The sequence below is a fragment of the Schistocerca piceifrons genome, chromosome 1 (assembly GCF_021461385.2).
Source record: "Schistocerca piceifrons isolate TAMUIC-IGC-003096 chromosome 1, iqSchPice1.1, whole genome shotgun sequence".
Taxonomy (NCBI): Eukaryota; Metazoa; Arthropoda; class Insecta; order Orthoptera; family Acrididae; genus Schistocerca; species Schistocerca piceifrons.
In genome coordinates this window covers 34,226,368-34,248,396 of record NC_060138.1, presented here as the reverse complement: position 1 = coordinate 34,248,396, position 22,029 = coordinate 34,226,368, and the positions used below count along the sequence as shown (strand labels likewise).

The following is a 22,029-nucleotide window of genomic DNA, read 5'->3' as shown; positions in this document are numbered from 1 at the left end:
ATATCCTCATTATCTGTGAAAGACGTTTATGCCATGCCCCCAAAGTGATTTCGAAAACGTATTTATAGAAGTCTATTAATACTGAACTTTATAGTACCGAAAAATGTTTTCTGTTTTTTTATACAAAGAAATGTTTTGTAATTAAAATCGTTTGGATAGACACAGTGCTTAACAAGTTCACTATTGTCACGTATGGTTGTACTTCTTTAAAGTACAAAAACTTTAAAGACTGAATAAATAACCTGTGCCCTACGAGAACGCTAAACTACCGTTTGCCGTAGACAGTTTTGTAATATGATCAGCTAAGAGCTGAACTATGTGCAACATAGCATCGTTTATACAAAACAAATTAAGTGCAGCATCACAGAGACAAAACATTTGTTATCCACTACACGGCGCTGAATAGAGTTTTCCTTGGCATATTTGTCTGGTCAGTTGTTTAATGTAGTTTATACGCAGTTTCTACGCAGTTTCTACTATTCGTTCATTTCAAAGTGAGAACACAACCACCTCTGGCCGTAACAACGGCCTTGATACGCCTGGGCATTGAGTCAAACAGAGCTTGGATGGCGTGTACAGGTACAGCTGCCCATGCAGCTTCAACACGATACCACAGTTCATCAAGCGTAGTGACTGGCGTATTGTGGCGAGCCAGTTGATCGCCCACCATTGACCAGACGTTTTCAATTGGTGAGAGATCTGGAGAATGTGCTGGCCGGGCAGCAGTCGAACATTTCCTGTACCCAGAGACGCCCTTACAGGACCTGCAACAAGCTGTCGTGCATTATAATGCTGAAATGTAGGGTTTCATAGGGATCGAATGAAGGGTCAGCTACGGGTCGTAACACATCTGAAATGTAAGGTCCACTGTCCAAAGTGCCGTCAATGCGAACTAGAGGTGACAGAGACGTGTAACCAATGGCACCCCATACCATCACGCCGGGTGATACGCCAGTATGGCGATGACGAATACACGCTTCCAATGTGCGTTCACTACGATGCCGCCAAACAGGGATGCGGCCATCATGATGCTGTAAACAGAACCAGGATTCACCCGAAAAAATGACGTATTGCCATTCGTGCACCCAGGTTCGTCGTTGAGTACACCATCGCAGGCGCTCCTGTCTGTGATGCAGCGTCAAGGGTAACCGTAGCCATGGTCTCCGAGCTGATAGTCCATGCTGCTTCAAACGTCGTCGAACTGTTCGTGCAGGAGGTTGTTGTCTTGCAAACGTCCCCATCTGTTGACCCTGTAACGGATGGTGCAGCCACATCTCGATCCCTGTCATGCGGGTAAGATGCCTGTCATGTCGACTGCTAGTGATACGAGGCCGTTGGGATCCAGCACGGCGTTCCGTATTACACTCCTGAACCCACCGATTCCATATTCTGCTAACAGCCATTGGATCTCGACCAACGCGAGCAGCAATGTCGCGATACGAGAAACCGCAATCGCTATAGGCTACAGTTTGACCTTTATCAAAGTCGGAAACGTGATGGTACACATTTCTCCTCCTGACACGAGGCATCACAACAACGTTTCACGAGGCAACGCCGGTTAACCGTTGTTTGTGTATGAGAAATCGGTTGGAAACTTTCCTCATGTCAGCCCGTTGTAGGTGTCGCCACCGGCGCCAACTTTGTGTGAATGCTCTGAAAAGCTAATCATTTGCATATCACAGCATCTTTTTCCTGTCGGTTATATTTCGCGTCTGTAGCACGTCATTTTCGTCGTGTAGCAATTTTAATGGCCAGTAGTGTAATTAATTTCATTTTCTCATATTTTTTGCTTACGTTTGTCGTCTATGGTTTCCTCCCGCCCGTCGCAGACGGGTAAAACAGCCAACAATTTTCTTACCGTGACATACTGGGAAAACTATGCTTACCAGTTTTCTCCCAGAATATTCTCATTCACTATAAATTCAGAGAGAGAGGTGTGGGTTTCGTCACTACTCGGAGGTCGCAAAAGTCATGGGATACCTCCTAATATTGTCTCGGATCTCCTTCCGCCTGACGTAATGCAGCTATTGGATGTGACATGGACTCAACACGATGTTCGAAGTCCCCTGCAGAAATAATTAGCCATGCTGCCTCTATAGACGCCCATAATTGCGGGAGTGTTGCCAGTGCAGGATTTTGTGCACGAACTGATCTATTTGTCCCCTAAATGGGATTCGTGTCAGGCGATCTGGGCAATCGAATCATTCGATCGAATTGTCCTGAATGTTCTTCAAACGAGTCACGAATAGTTGTGGCCCAATAACGTGGCACATTGTCATCCATAGAAATTTTACCGTTATTTGGAACATGAAGTCAGTCAGTGGCTGCTGATGATCTGCAAGCAGCCAAACATGTCAATTTCCAGCCACTGATAGGTTCAATTGGTCCTGAGGACCCAGTCCGTCCCATGTAAACACAGCCTACACCGTTACACCAGCTTGCACAACGCCTTGTTGACAACTTGGGTCCGTGGGGCCTGTTCCATAGTCGAGTCCCACCATCGGCTCTTACCAACTGAAACTGGGACTCATCCGACCACGACACAGTTGTCCAGTCATTTAGAATCCAACCCAAATGGTCAAGAGTCCAGGAGAGGCGCTGCAGGCGATGTTGTGCTGTCAGAAAAGGCACCCGCATCGGTCGTCTGCTGCTGTAAACCATTAACTCCAAATTTCTCCGCACTGTGTCTAGCGGATACATTCGTCCTACGTCCCACATTGATTTCTGCGCTTATTTCACGGAATGTTGGTTGTCTGTTGGCACTGACAACTGTACGCAAATAGTGCTGCTCTCTGTCGTTAAGTGAAGGCTGTCGCCATTGCACTGTGCGTGATGAGAGGTAATGCCTGAAATGTGGTGTTCTCGGCACACTCTTGACACCGTGAATCGCGGAATATTGAATTTCCTAACGCTTTTCGGAGTGGATATCCCAAGCGTCTAGCTCAAATTACGCTCCAGTGTCAGTTAATTCCCGTCGTGTGACCATTATGAAATCTGTAACCTTCTCACATGAATCACCTGGCTACAAGTGACTGCTCCATCCATGCACTGTCCTTTTATACTTCATGTACGCGATACTACATCCACCTCTATATGTTGACATTGCTATCCATGACTTTTTTTACCTCAATGTATCTTATCAGCGACAATGCATTACTATGCTGTTCACAGTAGTGTACCCGAATTCCTATTTTGTTATTCATTATTAAACCATTCCTGCTTTACCCATATTTGCCTTTGTATTTATAACCCTTTATTCACCGGACCAGAAGCCCTCTTCCTCCTGCCACCAAACCTCACTAATTTCTACTATATCTATCCTCAACCTGTCCATTTCCTTTTTTAAATTTTCTAACCTACCTCCCAGATTAAGGGATCTGTTTCCACACTCCGATCCATAGAGAGCTATACAAACCGAAATATACAGCTTGTACATTTAATTGAAACTATCTGAACAGCATTACCCGCGATTACCTTCATTTTTATTGCACTCCCATCACTACGACTACTATATTTACTTGATGATTAAGCAGACGCAATCATCACAATAAAAACAATTGGACGACAATGATACTGAAGATAGGAATATCCTTGTTTCTCTTGATGACGTGAAGTAACAGCTTCGCTAATCTGATGTTCGGGCAACAATAGCTGGCTGCTAAGCGGTAACTGATCAGGATCATAGCTTGGCATCTTGTAATAGCGAGTGGCGCCTAGTTTTCTTAGTGTGTTCACTGTCGCCGCTACGTTTGCTCGCGTTGTCTGTCCGTGAGTGGCAGCAGCAGCAGCGCTTATCGATAGCGCTTACTGTGGTACCATCTTTGGAGCAGCATTTAGTATTTCCGGGTCGTCGTGTGTCGAACAAGAGGAGTTGGGAGAGAGCAGCAGTGAGGTCTGGACAGCCAGTACTCGCCCGACCGCTCGCGACACACATCCACTGTCCGGCGGAAGGATGTGGTCGCGAGAGTGCACGGCCACGTCAAGGACCGGATCCAGCGAGGTTTAGTTGAATGGACCATGATATTTTATGTGTGTGTGTGTGTGTGTGTGTGTGTGTGTGTGTGTGTGTGTGTGTGTGTGTGTGTGTGTGTGTGCGCGCGCGCCTGTCTCTGGCCGTCGAAGTGATCTCATGGAAATAAGTTGCCAGTCGATGATTTATACTGGGATCTTTCCTGTACCTGACTTGAGTGGAGACGACCGTTGGTTGGTCGTTCGGTCGTCGCAGCGGACGACGTACGTTAGGTGTTCCAACCACTTCTGTGCCGACTTGTAATTCGTCCATGTTGTTTCTTAGTGACTGGTTTTAGTATTGTGAGTTGTTGTCGTAATTGTTTTCCGGGCTCCGTGTGTATCTTGTGATCTTGTGGTTTTGAATGAGCAGTTGTTTTAATGCTGTCTGCGTACTGGATTTGGTGTCAGTGGGAGGGTGAACGGACATGAGGTCGTTAGGGGGCGCAGCAGCGAGCAGGTGCGTGCAGCGCGAGGGGCAAGCAGGGGTTGCTGGCGGCGGGCTGCCACTGCCGGATCGAGGAGGGGCGGCTGCGAGAGCGACGACTTCGTTGCACACCGAACCCTGGACGTTTGAGTGAAGAGTTAACTGCTAATGCAACCTTGACTATTCTGAGATCTCGACTTTGGCAGGCGGGTTGTTGCTCCCAGGGCCGCTGAGCCTGGCGGCAACGAGTGAAGTGTTTAGAGGCGGTGAAATATTGCAGCCGTCTTTCTCTATTTGTTATTCATCACTGAATTTAGTATTACTCTTATTAGTGAAGTACAAGCAGTGGCATCTTCTGCCTTGTGGCCGCTAACGCCCCAGTTACCTGCCCTGGAGGTTAGGGTACCTTTCCGGCAGTGTACCTTTCCTCGTCGTGTTGATGCTGTCCGACACGGCGTGTAGTTTGACAACCTCTTGTATTGTACTGTGCGCATATATATATATAAATTTGGGGGGTTTACGTCGGTCCTAGTGTTTCCTTCGCCCTTGGGTGTTTTGTGAAGACGTAGTGCTGTCTGTCTTCGCCCTTGCCTAAAAATATTCCATCGTTGTACCAGTGATTGGACGTTAGGCGCATTGGTTAGTCGGTCGGTCTACGCTTAATCTGCCCCTAGTTTGAGTAGTTTTAGTTGCTATCCTCTTGCGTCGCTACTACTCTTCACTGCCTGTCTCACCCTACCTTATGTTTGAATTACTTTCCCAGGCCGACCCTTGGAACACTTGCTGAGAACTGCTTGTCCTGATTCCTTAGATTGTGGTCTTTGTTTTAAGGATATTTGTAATTCACTAATTATTGTTGATGTGGCCTTCAGCCGAGCAATAATTTCACTTCTGATATGTCTGCGTAAGCAGAAGAAACTAACGATCAAAGTCCGAAAAGAATTTATTGGGCTGTTCAATTAACCAAAACAAATTCTCCAAGTATAACACCAACACACAAAAGTGATCCGTCTTCGAATCACAACTACATACAACAATAAGATAGAAAACAACTGAAATAATATCCTCCTAGTCTCCGCCAGAGACTTCTCCTATATACCGAGCCTAATCCAGAGATCAGCGAGAAGATCAAAGCCGGGCTGCCGTGGCGGCAGCCATCCACGTCTGCTGGCGGTCGATGAACTGCCGGTGTGTGGCCGAGCGCCGGCCTTTATAGCGCTTCGGCGGATGAGTACCTCGGAACTATTTTCCGTCACGTGGTTTGACGTGTGAAAATAGTTCCGGGATCTGCAGCGACCTCTTCCTTATGTTTATGTGGGCCGGTAGTGGCCCCTGGTGTCTGCTGGTGTCTTTGCTGTGGTGTTGTGGTTGTTGCTGTGGCCATTCATCAATACTGCCTGCCGGTCGTGTAGTGCTTCGGGTTGCCCGCGACGCGGGCAACCCGCGGCTGCAGGCTGTCAGTTTCGTTGCTGATGCTCTAGGCGCCGTTATGTCGGGTGGAGAAGGCCTCAGCAACTTCTTTGGTGATAAGGCCTTCAGCCGTGTTACAATAAGTTTTTTAAGCAAACTTGTTTTAAAAGCAACGTATTTATTTTAAAAGTGCAATTTGGAATTGTTCTTTTGACTTCTAATTCAGGCCTTCAGCCGTTTGTTGTTTGAGGTTATTGTTGGTGGCCTTCGGCCCTAAAATTGTGGATATTTTTTTCTGTGCTATCACACAGTCAGTCGTCGTTTTAAGAGATCGTTTTAAAATTTTAATTTCTATAAATAAAGTTTACGTATTTGTTGTGCAACTGAGAGTAACTGATTACGGCTCCATCCACAATCGTAACCTTATCCTGCTCCATTCTGAGAAACGAGCTCTCAAAATCCGCTGAGTTTCGATTGCGCCAAAAGTCGCACAAATCTGAAGGCTGTAAATTCAACTAAATACTTAAGGATTACAATTACAAATAACGCCCCTCAAACCTTCCTCTCTTGGCCTAAGCCGGCGGGTCCATGGGATCGCATTTATTTGCACTTCGCCGGCCCCTTCTTCAGCTACCAATGGCTTCTCGTCACCGATGCCTTTTCACGTTTTCCGTTCGTTATCCGTCGTACCAGCACCACTGCGGAAGCGACCCTCGCTGCTCTCAAGAAAGATTTTTCCTTGGAAGGGTTGCCGCTAACAATTGTTACCGATAACGGCCCTCAATTCCAGAGCCAGATATTCGCGACGTTTTGTTCTGCCAACGGCATCCAACATGTCCTCACTCCGCTCTTTCACCCGCAATCGAACGGCAAGGCCGAACGCCTCGTCCGGACATTTAAGGCCCAAATGTCAAAATATGCCTCCACCCACACTTTGGACGAGTCGCGGACATTGTTCCTCAGTTCCTATCGGTCGAGGCCCATCGGCTCCCGTAGTCCGGCTGAACTTCTGCATGGCCGGCAACCTCGTACCCTTTGGCACCTCCGCTGGCCCGGACCCAAACAATGGGTTCCGACTGCACAGGCTCCCTTTGTTCCGGGATCCCTTATCTAGGCGCGAGGTTTCGGCCCGAGAGCCGGATGGATTGAGGGGGTGATCGTCCAGCCGCAAGGCCGTCAGCTCTTTGATGTCCGCATTGCCGACAAAGTGGTCTGCCGGCACCGCAACCAACTCCAGCGCTGATATCAGCGTCTTCCCGGCAAACCGCTCTGCCGCCTTCTTCCGGCCGCCCGGATGTGATCTCTTCCGCCTGTGGTTGGCGTGCAGGGGTGCCAGACCCCATCTAGCAGCAACAGCAGTCATCTCCACAGCGGCTGCAGGCTCCACCGGCTCCTCCGCCGGCCCGACCGGCTGCGCCATCCGCCAGCGTTGACGATGCCCCCGTGACCTTGGTACCGCCGCCGCCGGTGTCGCAGCCTAGCCAGTGACGCCCACGCAGTCCACTTTTCGGGCAGCATCCCGCGGACGTCGATGAACCTATGCCCCTGGAACCATCGCGGCCGGCTTCCCCGCCTCTTCCACAACGCAGCTCTACCCGTCTGGCCTGCCACGCCGCGCCCTACTCTGCGGGGCCGAGTTTTCACCGCCTCCTACACGAGGCCGCCAAGACTGAGTAGGACGACGTCGCCCTCCTCTCCCCCCCCCCCCCCCCCCGCCCCCCCAGGAAGGGAGGTGTGTACTGTCTGCCATCGGGTTCCCCTAAATGGCAGGCAGCACCGCATAACAGCCACGCTATGAGGGGAAACAAACCAACAGGCGAAGACATCAGGTAAACACGTCAAAGATTCCAGTCGATTAATAGGAACCTTTCCTTGCAGAGCTCACCGCGAGATAGCCAGCCACAGATTCCTACACTGGGTTTCTATTGGCTCCAGCTCACTATATAGGCCCGGCCAGTCGAAGGAAGATCAGTCTTCGTCCGCATCTAATGGCAACCGCTATAGCAGAGTCTGTGAGAAGATATCACCAGAGCCGCTGTACTGCACCGCCGATCGAAGTACCAGTCGACCGAGAGGAACCACATCTGACTAGATCGTTTGACGTCTACATCTATTATACAGCCAGCTATTGTATTGTAGAAGTTACGTTCAATAAATGTTTAAATACTACAATGTACTAGCTTTCCAGCGTGTGTCTTTGTATTTCTATGAATCAGTCAAATAATGTTAGTAGGAATGATCAAACTCTGGTTTTCCACTGGTAAATATACGAGACTTACAGTGATCTCGCATATAGAAACAATATTGCAGAGTTTACTTTGTTTATACATCGTAATCACTTGTCTTCACTCAACATGGGAGTCCACCTGGCTGAAAATGAAGTCACCCATACAATTTCAGCATAACAAACTGGATTGCGAAATTATTTAACATCGACGATGCATTTCACCGCTTTGTGGCATCACCAGATTGTGTAAAAGAACCTGTATATGTAATCCATCTGGCATAAAGCCATATAAAATGGAAAATGGACACAACAATGGCAGTAGCCCACAGATGTTTTAAAAGAATGATGGTAGGCGGTAGCAGAGCAAACCTGTTTCTGATTGGTCTAGAGAAAAGGGGTTGGGAAAGGGAGTACTCGGCGCTAAATTTGTTAGCAACATTTATCTGCAAGGTCGTCGGTACATTACGACAGGTTTGCTGTGGCGGACTGTCCTCTCCCCCAGTGACTGAGTGCTATTTGTGGCACCCACTAGGTCTCTTGCGTGTGCACAGATACGTATTGTTTAAATAACGCAAATTTCTGCTCCACACCTGGGGAGACGGTCTGGTGTAGTGTTAGGCAGACATGCAGTGTTCTCCCATTCGTGACTCTGTGGCCGCGACCGCACAGGGAGTTCGGTACCCTGCTGGCATTATCCAGTGAACACAGGGGAGGAGATCCTCGTCATCCAGGTGTGTATTAGTAGCGTTCTTTGAATTTACACAGACATGTTGGAATCTGTTTGCTTTTGTATTACAGCGGGCAGGAGACTTTTCGGCCAAAACTGATACGGCAGCAGTGTGAGCCACCAGGCTGGGGATGACCACACCTCAACGTTCTCAGCAGTTGCTCCGCATGTTCGCGGTCATATTCCAAACAGCAGTTTCCGCGGCTATCCATCCACAGTTTGCAGTCAAAGGGGTAAGCTACCGTCAGCGAACTGATGTTCGCTGAGGTGGTTTCAGTTATTGGACGGTTGTATCTCTAGGTGCGTATTTTATAGCGCTGTACAGCATCTGAAACAGTATCTTCCGTTGGAGGCATCGGTATTTTATTATGTCGTCACACAATATAGTAATGTAGTGGTGGTTTGGAAGGGGTTTGTCTATTGGAGTGTGGTATTTCTTATGTTACATACTTGGTTAGACATCTGTAGCGCTTACAGAAATTGCTATGACATAATTTCTATCAATACATTAGTTTCTAACACATACACGATGACGTCCCAAAAACACACACACACACACACACACACACACACACACACACACACACACACACACACACACTAGTGATGGAGTGGTGACTTAGCAATGATAAATAAATAAGACCTATGCTTCGTTGTGATTGCCTGAGGGCATCAAGAAATTGACCAGACGTCGAAACAGTGGGGTGGATCTTGTGTGATTCGACGCAATAATTATAATTTAGGGAAGCCCGAAAAATGCGTAAAATTGGGAAGATACCAAAAATATGGGAAATTAAGGAAAATTGCCGAAGAATTTTATAAATTAGAAATCCTTTCAGTACAGAGTACAACTGACTGGGCTCATGCAGTTCAGCTGTACCTGTTGTTGTTGTGGTCTTCAGTCCTGAGACTGGTTGGATGCAGCTCTCCATGCTAATCTATCCTGATCAAGCTCCTTTATCTCCCAGTACCTACTGCAACCTACATCCTTCTGAATCTGCTTAGCGTATTCATCTCTTGGTCTCCCTCTACGATTTTTACCAACCACACTGCCCTCCAATGCTAAATTTGTGATCCCTTGATGCCTCAAAACATGTCCTACCAACCGATCCCTTCTTCTAGTCAAGTTCTGCCTCAAACGTCTCTTCTCCCCAATCCTATTCAATACCTCCTCATTAGTTACGTGATCTACCCACCTTATCTTCAGCATTCTTCTGTAGCACCACATTTCGAAAGCTTCTATTCTCTTCTTGTCCAAACTAGTTATCGTCCATGTTTCACTTCCATACATGGCTATACTCCATACAAATACTTTCAGAAACGACTTCCTGACACTTAAATCTATACTCGATGTTAACAAATTCCTCTTTTTGAGAAACGCTTTCCTTGCCATTGCCAGTCTACATTTTATATCCTCTCTACTTCGACCATCATCGGTTATTTTACTCCATAAATAGCAAAACTCCTTTACTACTTTAAGTGTCTCATTTCCTAATCTAATTCCCTCAGCATCATCCGACTTAATTCGACTACATTCCATTATCCTCGTTTTGCTTTTGTTGATGTTCATCTTATATACTCCTTTCAAGACACTGTCCATTCCGTTCAACTGCTCTTCCAGGTCCTTTGCTGTCCCTGACAGAATTAAAATGTCGTTCGCAAATCTCAAAGTTTTTGTTTCTTCTCCATGGGTTTTAATTCTTACTCCAAATTTTTCTTTTGTTCTGCTGTTCAATTTGGAACACAACCTACAACCAGCTTAGAGACAGAAGTGATGACACTTTCTGCAGGACCTGACCATCATTTTGCAGGACAATGCTAATGCACGTACAGTGCAAGATGTTACTGATTTGTTTGACTGATGGCGCTGCTAAGTGCTATGTCACCTACTGCACTCCGCTAATTTAAGCCCTTGTGAGTTCAACTCGATTTCTAAACTGAAAGAAACACTTAACGTCATTCGCTTCAGAACTGCTACAAATTCGTCCAGCAATAGACCGCGCCGCTCGAACTGTCAACACAACTGGCACTGCTAAGAGTATTCAAGCGATTTCCACATCGCTGGCAAACGGGTCATACACAATGCTGGTGACTACTTTGAAGGTCAGTCAAACTTTGAAACACAGGAGCTGTAAATAAATAGTTACCACTATTAAAGTTCCAACCCTTGTAGATGAGTTTTTATCATGGCTGGTTCCCCCGAGGCTATCAGTAGGGGTCTCGTTTCGATTTAGGTCTTTTAGTGCTCTGTCAAATTCTTCACGCAGTATCATATCTCCCATTTCATCTTCTTCTACGTCCTCTTTCGTTTCCACAATACTGTCCTCAAGTACACCGCCCCTTTAAAGACCCTCTATATACTCCTTCCCCGTTAATGTTTTCCCTTCTTTGCTTAGGATGGGTTTTCCATCTCAGCAATCATGATTATCATACAGGTGGTTCTCTTTCCTAAAAAGGGCTCCTTAATTTTCCTGTTGGCAGTATCTATCTTACTCATAGTGATGCATGCTTCTACATGCTTCTTACATTTGTCGTCTAGCCATCCCTGCTTAGCCATTTTGCACTTCCTGTCGATATCGCTTTTGAGACTTTGTATTCCTTTTTGCCTGCTTCATTTACTGCATTTTTGTATTCTCTCCTATCATCAATTACATTCAATATCTTTTATTATCCAAGAATTTCTACTAGCCCTCGTCTTTTTACCCGGTGCCTTCACTATTCCTTCTTTCAAAGCTACTCATTCTTCTTCCACTGTATTTCTTTCCTCTGTTATTGTCAATGGCTCACTAATACTCACTCTGAAACTCTCTATAACCTCTGTCTCGTTCAGTTTATGCTGGTTCCATCTCCATAAATTCCTACCTTTTTGCAGTTTCTTCAATTTTAATCTACAGTTCATAACCAATATATTGTGGTCAGAGACCACATCTGTCCCTGGAATTGTCTTAAAATTTAAAATCTGGTTGCTGAATCACTGTCGTACCATTACATAATCTATCTGAAACCTTCCAGTGTCTCCAGGCCTCTTCCATGTATAGCACCTTCTTTCATGATACTTACACCAAATGTTAGCTACGATCAAGTTATGCTTTGTGCAAAATTCTGCCAGGTGGCTTCCCCTTTCATTCCTGACCCCCAATCCAGATTCACTGACTGCTTCTCCTTCTCTTCCTTTTCTTACCAACGAATTCCTTTCCCCAATGACTATTAAATTTTCGTCTCCCTTGACTAGCTGAATAATTCCTTTTATCGCATTATACATTTCTTCATGCTCTTAATCATCTGCAGTGGTAGTTGGCATTTAACCTTGTACTGTGGTAGGTGTGGGCTTCATGTCCATCTCGTTCCTACTTTTTTATTCATTATTAAACCTACTCCTGCATTACCACGATTTGATTTTGTATTTATAACCCGTATTCACGAGACCAGAAGTCTTGTTCCTCCTGCCACTGAACTTCACTAATCCACAATATATCTGTTCCAGTCAAAACCCGTTTTTAGTTAGAATGCGTTCTTATTAGTTAAAACTAGTTTTTACTGTGTCACTTGGTCAAAACGCGTTTTGCCTAGTAAAAACTAGTTTTAACTGGCTTTTGCTTTTGACCAGCAGTAAATTCTAGTTGTAACTAAGAGTATCAGTATCAACTAGTTTCAACTAGTAAGAACGCGTTCTAATTAAGCTACTGGTATACAGAACTAGTTTTCACTAAATTTATTTAGGGTCAAATATTAAAATAAAGAGCAACTGATTGAAATAAAAACACCTGCCGACAATAGCCCAGCCCGCCAGTGGGCGCTTTTCGCCACAACAAACAACACGGTAGAGGGGCCAAGCACGTGCAGATCAGTTTGTACGTATTTATCATGTCAGATCTATATCAAGAATGGCGATGGAAAGAATAATGTGTGAGAAGGATGTTACAGACTGAAGAACACGACAAAAGAAAACATTACAATGTTACGACAAAAGGATCTTACGATAAATTAGTGGACGGAACTGAAGAACCACAATAAGATAAGAAAAAGACACAGAAGCTGTATATAAGATTAAATCGATTCAAGGTTATTAATATTTGTGGGACCAGCAAGTCAGAGACAAGAAGAGGGCCTGTGGAGTACTACTTACGTGTCGAAGAAATTTTCGACATTATTGAAGCAGCACATCAGGCCGTCGGTCATGGAGGTAGAGACAGATTAAACGTTGAAACTTCAAGAAAATACGAAAGCGTAACAGTGGACACGATACACATTTATCTGTCTATGTGTGATACTTGTCAGCGCAAAAGGAGCATTAAGGAAAGGGGGCACATGTCGAAACCCATACTTCATTCAGAAATGAACAGTCGTTGCCAAGTTGATCTGATCGACATGCAGACTCCCCCCTGCGGGTTCGGGGGTTAGAATAGGCCCGCGGTATTCATGCCTGTCGTAAGATGCGACTAAAAGGAGTCCATACCCCTCAAGGGGGTAGTTAGCGCCTGCGTCCAGAGACGGACGGTTCCACGACCTATAATTGTGGTATTTTCGGTATTTCACTTCTCGTTTCTTCCTTCCTTTGGTTGGTTCCTTTCTTTGCTCTTCTCCATCTCACTGTCTTCCTTACTCTCTCCGTTGCCTTCTTCTCCCTTGCCTTCTTCTCCCTTGCCTTCTTCTCCCTTGCCTTCTTCTCCCTTGCCTTCTTCTCCCTTGCCTTCTTCTCCCTTGCCTTCTTCTCCCTTGCCTTCTTCTCCCTTGCCTTCTTCTCCCTTGCCTTCTTCTCCCTTGCCTTCTTCTCCCTTGCCTTCTTCTCCCTTGCCTTCTTCTCCCTTGCCTTCTTCTCCCTTGCCTTCTTCTCCCTTGCCTTCTTCTCCCTTGCCTTCTTCTCCCTTGCCTTCTTCTCCCTTGCCTTCTTCTCCCTTGCCTTCTTCTCCCTTGCCTTCTTCTCCCTTGCCTTCTTCTCCCTTGCCTTCTTCTCCCTTGCCTTCTTCTCCCTTGCCTTCTTCTCCCTTGCCTTCTTCTCCCTTGCCTTCTTCTCCCTTGCCTTCTTCTCCCTTGCCTTCTTCTCCCTTGCCTTCTTCTCCCTTGCCTTCTTCTCCCTTGCCTTCTTCTCCCTTGCCTTCTTCTCCCTTGCCTTCTTCTCCCTTGCCTTCTTCTCCCTTGCCTTCTTCTCCCTTGCCTTCTTCTCCCTTGCCTTCTTCTCCCTTGCCTTCTTCTCCCTTGCCTTCTTCTCCCTTGCCTTCTTCTCCCTTGCCTTCTTCTCCCTTGCCTTCTTCTCCCTTGCCTTCTTCTCCCTTGCCTTCTTCTCCCTTGCCTTCTTCTCCCTTGCCTTCTTCTCCCTTGCCTTCTTCTCCCTTGCCTTCTTCTCCCTTGCCTTCTTCTCCCTTGCCTTCTTCTCCCTTGCCTTCTTCTCCCTTGCCTTCTTCTCCCTTGCCTTCTTCTCCCTTGCCTTCTTCTCCCTTGCCTTCTTCTCCCTTGCCTTCTTCTCCCTTGCCTTCTTCTCCCTTGCCTTCTTCTCCCTTGCCTTCTTCTCCCTTGCCTTCTTCTCCCTTGCCTTCTTCCTCCCTTGCCTTCTTCCTCCCTTGCCTTCTTCCTCCCTTGCCTTCTTCCTCCCTTGCCTTCTTCCTCCCTTGCCTTCTTCCTCCCTTGCCTTCTTCCTCCCTTGCCTTCTTCCTCCCTTGCCTTCTTCCTCCCTTGCCTTCTTCCTCCCTTGCCTTCTTCCTCCCTTGCCTTCTTCCTCCCTTGCCTTCTTCCTCCCTTGCCTTCTTCCTCCCTTGCCTTCTTCCTCCCTTGCCTTCTTCCTCCCTTGCCTTCTTCCTCCCTTGCCTTCTTCCTCCCTTGCCTTCTTCCTCCCTTGCCTTCTTCCTCCCTTGCCTTCTTCCTCCCTTGCCTTCTTCCTCCCTTGCCTTCTTCCTCCCTTGCCTTCTTCCTCCCTTGCCTTCTTCCTCCCTTGCCTTCTTCCTCCCTTGCCTTCTTCCTCCCTTGCCTTCTTCCTCCCTTGCCTTCTTCCTCCCTTGCCTTCTTCCTCCCTTGCCTTCTTCCTCCCTTGCCTTCTTCCTCCCTTGCCTTCTTCCTCCCTTGCCTTCTTCCTCCCTTGCCTTCTTCCTCCCTTGCCTTCTTCCTCCCTTGCCTTCTTCCTCCCTTGCCTTCTTCCTCCCTTGCCTTCTTCCTCCCTTGCCTTCCTTCTCCCTTGCCTTCCTTCTCCCTTGCCTTCCTTCTCCCTTGCCTTCCTTCTCCCTTGCCTTCCTTCTCCCTTGCCTTCCTTCTCCCTTGCCTTCCTTCTCCCTTGCCTTCCTTCTCCCTTGCCTTCCTTCTCCCTTGCCTTCCTTCTCCCTTGCCTTCCTTCTCCCTTGCCTTCCTTCTCCCTTGCCTTCCTTCTCCCTTGCCTTCCTTCTCCCTTGCCTTCCTTCTCCCTTGCCTTCTTCTCCCTTGCCTTCCTTCTCCCTTGCCTTCCTTCTCCCTTGCCTTCCTTCTCCCTTGCCTTCCTTCTCCCTTGCCTTCCTTCTCCCTTGCCTTCCTTCTCCCTTGCCTTCCTTCTCCCTTGCCTTCCTTCTCCCTTGCCTTCCTTCTCCCTTGCCTTCCTTCTCCCTTGCCTTCCTTCTCCCTTGCCTTCCTTCTCCCTTGCCTTCCTTCTCCCTTGCCTTCCTTCTCCCTTGCCTTCCTTCTCCCTTGCCTTCCTTCTCCCTTGCCTTCCTTCTCCCTTGCCTTCCTTCTCCCTTGCCTCCCTTCTCCCTTGCCTCCCTTCTCCCTTGCCTCCCTTCTCCCTTGCCTCCCTTCTCCCTTGCCTCCCTTCTCCCTTGCCTCCCTTCTCCCTTGCCTCCCTTCTCCCTTGCCTCCCTTCTCCCTTGCCTCCCTTCTCCCTTGCCTCCCTTCTCCCTTGCCTCCCTTCTCCCTTGCCTCCCTTCTCCCTTGCCTCCCTTCTCCCTTGCCTCCCTTCTCCCTTGCCTCCCTTCTCCCTTGCCTCCCTTCTCCCTTGCCTCCCTTCTCCCTTGCCTCCCTTCTCCCTTGCCTCCCTTCTCCCTTGCCTCCCTTCTCCCTTGCCTCCCTTCTCCCTTGCCTCCCTTCTCCCTTGCCTCCCTTCTCCCTTGCCTCCCTTCTCCCTTGCCTCCCTTCTCCCTTGCCTCCCTTCTCCCTTGCCTCCCTTCTCCCTTGCCTCCCTTCTCCCTTGCCTCCCTTCTCCCTTGCCTCCCTTCTCCCTTGCCTTCCTTCTCCCTTGCCTTCCTTCTCCCTTGCCTTCCTTCTCCCTTGCCTTCCTTCTCCCTTGCCTTCCTTCTCCCTTGCCTTCCTTCTCCCTTGCCTTCCTTCTCCCTTGCCTTCCTTCTCCCTTGCCTTCCTTCTCCCTTGCCTTCCTTCTCCCTTGCCTTCCTTCTCCCTTGCCTCCCTTCTCCCTTGCCTCCCTTCTCCCTTGCCTCCCTTCTCCCTTGCCTCCCTTCTCCCTTGCCTCCCTTCTCCCTTGCCTCCCTTCTCCCTTGCCTCCCTTCTCCCTTGCCTCCCTTCTCCCTTGCCTCCCTTCTCCCTTGCCTCCCTTCTCCCTTGCCTCCCTTCTCCCTTGCCTCCCTTCTCCCTTGCCTCCCTTCTCCCTTGCCTCCCTTCGCCCTTGCCTCCCTTCGCCCTTGCCTCCCTTCGCCCTTGCCTCCCTTCGCCCTTGCCTCCCTTCGCCCTTGCCTCCCTTCGCCCTTGCCTCCCTTCGCCCTTGCCTCCCTTCGCCCTTGCCTCCCTTCGCCCTTGCCTCCCTTCGCCCTTGCCTCCCTTCGCCCTTGCCTCCCTTCGCCCTTGCCTCCCTTCGCCCTTGCCTCCCTTCGCCCTCGTCTCCTTCGCCCTCGCCTCCTCGTTTGAGACAGTCTGTCCTCTCTCTCTCTCTTCGCTCTCCTGTTCTTCCTTCCTCCCTGTGCGCGCCTGAAGGCCGTCCCACGCGTTCGCACGCGTAGCCGGTAACGGGGTAACGCGTAATTACCCACCCTGGGTAGACAAGTGAGGCACCCACGTACCCCCTGGTAAAGACCAGGCCAAAGGAGGTTTGATTGCCTGAGCTGATACCTTCTGGCCATGCCGATTGGTCCATCAGTCTGTTTCTCGGGAGGTGTGACCTGAGGTGTAAACATTCACCTAAGGCGGAAGTGCCCTCTGAGAGGGTCTCCATAAGGAAGGAGCGCACCATCGGAGACGCTGGCAATCATGGGGGATTCCTCCGCAATGGATTTCTCTTTTTCTCTCTCGACTTCTGCCCACAAACGGAAACATGACCAGCCAACAGTGACAAAAGTGCTACCGCCTGCCCCACAGTTCCTCGTCGTTTCTCGATCTGAGGATGGAAAGGATTTTTCCTCTGTCAACCCTTTCGTTATCCAGAAGGTCGTAGATGCCATAGCCGGTACTGTTAAGTCTTGTACAAGGTTGTGTAATGGTACCTTGCTACTAGAAACTGAGAGCGCCTTTCAGGCACAGAAATTGCTTCGAGCCACACTCCTGTACACGTTCCCTGTCCGGGTGGAGGCTCACCGAACTTTGAATTCGTCTCGTGGTGTGGTCTATACTAGATCTCTTGAGGGATTGACTGACGAGGAGATTCAGTCTTTCCTCGCTGAGCAGGGCGTGACGGCTGTCCATAGGGTCATGAAAAGGGTCAACAAAGACCTTGTACCGACCCGGACACTTTTCTTGACCTTTAACAGTGTTCAGCTGCCATCGCGCATCAAAGCGGGCTACGAGGTTATTTCTGTTCGCCCCTATGTCCCGACACCTACGCGCTGCTACCAGTGTCAGCGTTTCAATCACACTCGCCAGTCTTGTTCCAATGCGGCTAAATGTCACTTGTGGCAGGGATGCCCATGAGGGTGACTGTCCACCTCCGTCTCCTCATTGTGTGAACTGTCAGGGTGACCATGCAGCGTCCTCCCGTGACTGTCCCATCTATAAGGAAGAACAATGTATCCAAGAAATTCGGGTCAAAGAGACAGTGTCCACCTCAGCTGCTCGCAAGCTATTTGCTAGTAGGAAGCCCACGCTGCTCCCAGCGGGTAAATACAGTACAGTCCTCGCCTCTCCACGGACTACCAGGGAGGTGGCAACCCAGACATGCGATCTGACCTTCAGCACCACGGTCGTCCGTTCGGCCAGTGCTAAGATCGCGCGGTCGACGTCTCCTCTTCCTCCCATCACCCCAAAGACACAAGCCCCTTCATCAGCTTCTGCTAAGGCGAAGACCCAGAAGTCAGATGCATGGGCCTTCAAGAAGGAACCGTCACGTGCAGACTTCCTACGTACCTCGACCTCCCAGCCATCGACCAGTACTTCCACCAAACGACCTTCCAAGAAGGCTCATAGGAAGCACAGTTCTCCTTCTCCGCCGCGGCGCATTTCTTCTCCTGCACCACCCAGCGGTTGCCACCCCAGGCCGTCATCCATTTCGCCTGGCCGCACCGCTGGTAGCCAAACATCTGGCCGTTCACCAGCGGAGGAAGCTCCCCCTCCCGGCTATCTTACCAAAATGGCCGATGAACCTATAGAACCAATGGACGATGACTGTCCGCCTACTGATAGCGGCGGCAGTGCTCGCTCGAAGCCAGGCCCTCAGCAGCCTTCGAGGTGACCCCTTCTTTCATCTTCCTTTTCTTCTTACGATGGCACTTATTCACTGGAATATTCGCAGCGTTCGCTCCAACCGAGAGGACTTGAAGTTGCTGCTCCACTTGCACCGTCTGCTCGTCGTAGCCCTCCTGGAAACGAAGCTACGCCCATGCGATCAAATTGCCTTGGCACACTACACCTCTGTGCGTTTTGACCTACCCCCTGTGGTAGGTATCCCAGCTCATGGAGGGGTTATGTTGCTGGTCCGGGATATTTACTACGATCGCATCACGTTGCACACCGGCCTGCAGGCAGATGCCATCCGCATTACTCTCCCCACTTTTACATTCTCCATTTGTACCGTTTACACTCCATTGTCATCTGCCGTTACCAGGGCAGACATGATGCAACTTATTTCTCAGCTACCTGCACCATCTTTGTTAACTGGAGACTTCAATGCCCACCATCCCCTTTGGGGCTCTCCAGCATCCTGCCCGAGGGGCTCCATGTTTGCAGACCTTTTCAACCAGCTCAATCTTGTCTGCCTCAATACTGGCACCCCTACTTTTCTTTCGGACACATCTCACACCTATTCCTATTTAGACCTCTCTATATGTACTCCCCAACTTGCACGCCGGTTTGAGTGGTACGCCCTTTCTGATACATATTCGAGCGACCACTTCCCGTGTGTTATCCATCTCCTGCAGCATACCCCCTCTCCGTGCTCCTCTAGTTGGACCATCTCCAAGGCAGACTGGGGGCTCTTCTCTTCCAGGGCGACCTTTCAGGATCAAACCTTCCCAAGCTGCGATCGTCAGGTCGCACACCTCACGGAAGTCATTCTCGCTGCTGCTGAATATTCCATCCCTCATCCTACTTCTTCTCCACGTCGCGTGCCGGTCCCCTGGTGGACCGCAGCATGTAGAGACGCTTTACGTGCTCGTCGACGTGCTTTACGCACCTTTAAATGCCACCCCACAGTGGCGAATTGTATCAATTATAAACGATTACGTGCTCAGTGTCGTGGTATTATTAAAGAAAGCAAGAAAGCCAGCTGGGCTGCTTTCACAAGCACCTTCAACAGTTTTACTCCTTCTTCTGTTGTCTGGGGTAGCCTGCGCCGGCTATCTGGCGCTAAGGTCCACTCACCAGTTTCTGGCTTGACGGTCGCGAATGACGTCCTTGTGGCCCCTGAGGATGTCTCCAATGCCTTCGGCCGCTTTTTCGCAGAGGTTTCGAGCTCCGATCATTACCACCCTGCCTTCTTCCCCCGCAAACGGGCAGAGGAGGCTAGGCCACCTTACTTCCGCTCCTCGAATCGTGAAAGTTATAATGCCCCATTCACCATGCGGGAACTCGAAAACGCACTTGGCCGATCAGGGTCCTCCGCTCCAGGGCCTGATTCTATTCATATTCAGATGCTGAAGAACCTTTCTCCTGCGGGTAAAGGTTTTCTTCTTCGTACATACAATCGCATCTGGATTGAGGGACATGTTCCCGCATGCTGGCACGAGTCTATTGTTGTCCCGATTCCTAAGCCGGGGAAGGACAAGCACTTGCCTTCCAGTAATCGACCTCTCTCGCTTACCAGCTGTGTCTGTAAAGTGACGGAGCGAATGGTTAACTCTCATTTGGTTTGACTGCTCGAGTCTCGACGCCTACTTACCAATGTACAATGTGGATTTCGTAGGCGCCTCTCTGCTGTTGACCATCTGGTTACCTTGTCGACCTTCATTATGAATAACTTCTTGCGGAAGCGCCCGACCGCGGCTGTGTTCTTTGATTTGGAAAAGGCTTACGACACCTGTTGGAGGGCGGGCATTCTCCGCACCATGTATACATGGGGCCTTCGTGGTCGCCTCCCTCTTTTTATTCTTTCCTTTTTAATGGATCGACAGTTCAGGGTACGTGTGGGTTCTGTCCTGTCAGACACCTTTCGCCAGGAGAATGGGGTGCCACAGGGCTCAGTTTTGAGCGTCGCTCTCTTCGCCATCGCGATCAATCCAATAATGGATTGCCTCCCAGCTGATGTATCAGGCTCCCTTGTTGTGGACGATTTTACCATCTATTGCAGCGCACAGTGTACACGTGTCCTGGAGCGCTGTCTTCAGCGTTCTCTTGACCGTCTTTACTCCTGGAGTGTCGCCAATGGCTTCCGTTTTTCTGCCGAGAAGACGGTCTGTATTAACTTATGGCGCTACAAAGAGTTTCTCCCACCGTCCTTACGACTCGGTTCCGTTGCTCTCCCAGTCATGGAGACAACCAAATTTTTAGGCCTTACATTTGACAGGAACCTTAGCTGGTCTCCACATGTGTCATATTTGGCCGCCCGTTGTACCCGTTCTTTAAATGTCCTCCGTGTTCTCAGTGGTATGTCGTGGGGAGCGGATCGAACCGTCCTACTTCGTCTATATCGGTCGATCGTCCGCTCCAAGCTGGATTATGGGAGCTTCGTATACTCCTCTGCGCGGCCATCCATCTTAAGCCACCTCAACTCCATACAACATCGGGGTTTACGACTTGCGATCAGAGGATTTTATACTACTCCCGTTGAGTCTTCATGCTGACGCTGGCGAATTGCCACTCACCTACCGGCGCGATATACTGCTTTGTCGGTATGCCTGTTGGCTACTGTCAATGCCCAACCATCCGTCTTATTGTTCCTTTTTTGACGACTCTCTCGACCGTCAATACCGGTTGTATGTCTCTGCCCTGCTACCCCCTGGAGTTCGCTTTCGTCGCCTCCAACACCTTAATTTTTCGCTCCCTGCAACCTTTCGAGTGGGCGAGAGCCACACGCCACCTTGGCTCCAGGCTCAGGTCCGTGTTCACCTTGACCTCAGCTCGCTCCCAAAAGAGGTTACCCCCGGTTCGGTCTACCACTCCCGTTTTGTGGAACTTCGTTCCAAGTTTATCAATATGACTTTCATTTATACAGATGGCTCTAAGACCAATGACGGGGTTGGGTGTTCTTTTATTGTCGGGGCACAAAGTTTCAAATACCAGCTCCATGGCCATTTTTCGGTCTTCACAGCTGAGCTCTTCGCCCTCTACCAGGCTGTTCTTTACATCTGCCACCACCGACATTCTGCTTATGTCATCTGCTCCGACTCCCTGAGCGCCATCCAGAGCCTCAGTGATCCGTATCCGGTTCACCCTTTCGTGCACCGGATCCAACGCTCTCTTCGGCAGCTGGTGGACGTCGGTTCTCCGGTTAGCTTTATGTGGATCCCTGACCATGTCGGTATCCCTGGGAACGAAGCTGCAGATGCCGCGCCCAAGGCTGCGGTCCTCCAGCCTCAGACAGCTTCTTGTTGTGTCCCTTCGTCAGATTTTAGCAGGGTTATTTGTCGGCGCATTTTATCGCTGTGGCATGCCTATTGGGCTGCCCTTCCAGCCAACAAGCTTCGGGCCTTGAAACCACTTCCCCTGGCTTGGACGTCCTCCTCACGCCCTTCTCGGCGGGAGGAGGTAGTTTTGGCCCGGTTAAGAATTGAACACTGCCGGTTCAGCCATCGCCATCTGCTGACGGCTGCGCCGGCGCCGTTCTGCCCATGTGGGCAATTGCTGACGGTCCCCCACATTTTACTGTCCTGTCCGGATTTTAACGCCCTGCGTCTCGATCTTAACCTGCCATGTACTTTAGATGCCGTTTTAGCGGATGACCCACGAGCAGCTGCTCGTGTT

General features: G+C 49.5%; 1 protein-coding gene across 1 annotated transcript in view; it reads right to left on the bottom strand.

Moving 5' to 3' along the window:
• Positions 1-8,180: 8,180 nt before the first annotated feature.
• Positions 8,181-22,029, bottom strand: part of LOC124770973 (spore wall protein 2-like) — a 137,445-nt gene continuing 123,596 nt past the window's right edge. Inside the window, exons 3-4 of the mRNA XM_047249325.1 lie at positions 13,391-15,228; positions 8,181-8,215 (exon numbers count right to left, since the gene is read on the bottom strand). Of these exons, the coding sequence (XP_047105281.1) occupies positions 8,181-8,215; positions 13,391-15,228 (1,873 nt within the window). The remainder of the gene's footprint in view (positions 8,216-13,390; positions 15,229-22,029) is intronic.